The following is a 1,089-nucleotide window of genomic DNA, read 5'->3' as shown; positions in this document are numbered from 1 at the left end:
TGTGTGTGTGTGTGTGTGTGTGTGTGTGTGTGTGTGTGTGTGTGTGTGTGTTTCTGGAAGGTGTGGGGAAGGGGAGAAGTAAATGTTTTTTTGTGTGTGTATGTACATGTTTGAGGTGCTGCATATGTCTCTGGAGTTTTGAGATTGTACAATCAATATATTTCTTTCAATAGCGAAAGGACGAGTAAAGTGAAGCATCATTCTCCAATTTTATGGTTCTGAATGTGGAAAAATACAACAGAGCTATCATTGTTTCTTTATGCGCTAAAAACAGATCGCAACAAATGTTTCATACTGTCCCCATGCCACCCCACCCCATCTCCTTTTCTCACTCTTTGCCGTTTCTCTTCATTTCAGACGTTTGTGGTCCTCAACAAAGACAAGGCCATCTTCCGATTTAGCGCCACCGACGCCATCTTTCTCCTGTCGCCCTTCAACCCTATTCGCCGTATCGCCATTTACATCCTAGTTCATCCATATCCTTTTTTTTCCAAACAAGATTTACTCTGCACATTTCTTTCTCCCTAAGGTGTACCTCTACAGTCCTCTGGCAGACCGCTTATTGAGTATCGAGTTTTTCACCTGATAATTATCTCTATTGTCTTTGAAAAGAGTACAAGAGTTTTGCATTATCGACTTTTATAAGTGTTTATGATTATAATATTTCACATGGCAACACGTTTTAAATTCCTTTTTTTTTTTTTTTTTTTTGACGGGCTGCTTTGATTTTAAGATTTAGTTGACTAGCGTGAGGTTATCTCACCAAGCTAGGAGACACTGGACGCAATATCTTCCCCACGAAGGAATCCACCCCTGGTCTTTTGCCTGCAGGGCAAAATTCTTAACGTTTTGTATCCCGGACGCCAGTTTCTGTCGCTGTGTCAGAGTTCGGGGTAGTTTTTACTTCCTCTGGTATGCAGTGGTCAGTGATAATATGCAGTGGTCAATGACACAAGGAAAAGAAACTGCCATGGGGAATCTTAAAGTCTATGTAGTCGTCTAAGTGTATTCAGAAGAAATACCTTTTATTTTCCTCTGCAACTAAAACCTGAAGTGGTTCTTCTATGTTACCCATCCATCCCTTACCCC

The 1,089-nt window shown here is 41.0% G+C and overlaps 1 protein-coding gene across 1 annotated transcript in view; it reads left to right on the top strand.

Moving 5' to 3' along the window:
* Positions 1 to 1,089, top strand: part of LOC100533425 (sodium channel alpha-subunit SCAP1) — a gene marked incomplete in the record, with an annotated part of 152,143 nt that overhangs the window by 88,309 nt on the left and 62,745 nt on the right. The window contains 1 exon segment of the mRNA NM_001204708.1: positions 358 to 476. Within this exon segment, the coding sequence (NP_001191637.1) occupies positions 358 to 476 (119 nt within the window).

The sequence above is a fragment of the Aplysia californica genome, unplaced genomic scaffold (assembly GCF_000002075.1).
Source record: "Aplysia californica isolate F4 #8 unplaced genomic scaffold, AplCal3.0 scaffold00260, whole genome shotgun sequence".
NCBI classification, from domain to species: Eukaryota; Metazoa; Mollusca; class Gastropoda; order Aplysiida; family Aplysiidae; genus Aplysia; species Aplysia californica.
This window is presented reverse-complemented; position numbering and strand designations above follow the sequence as displayed.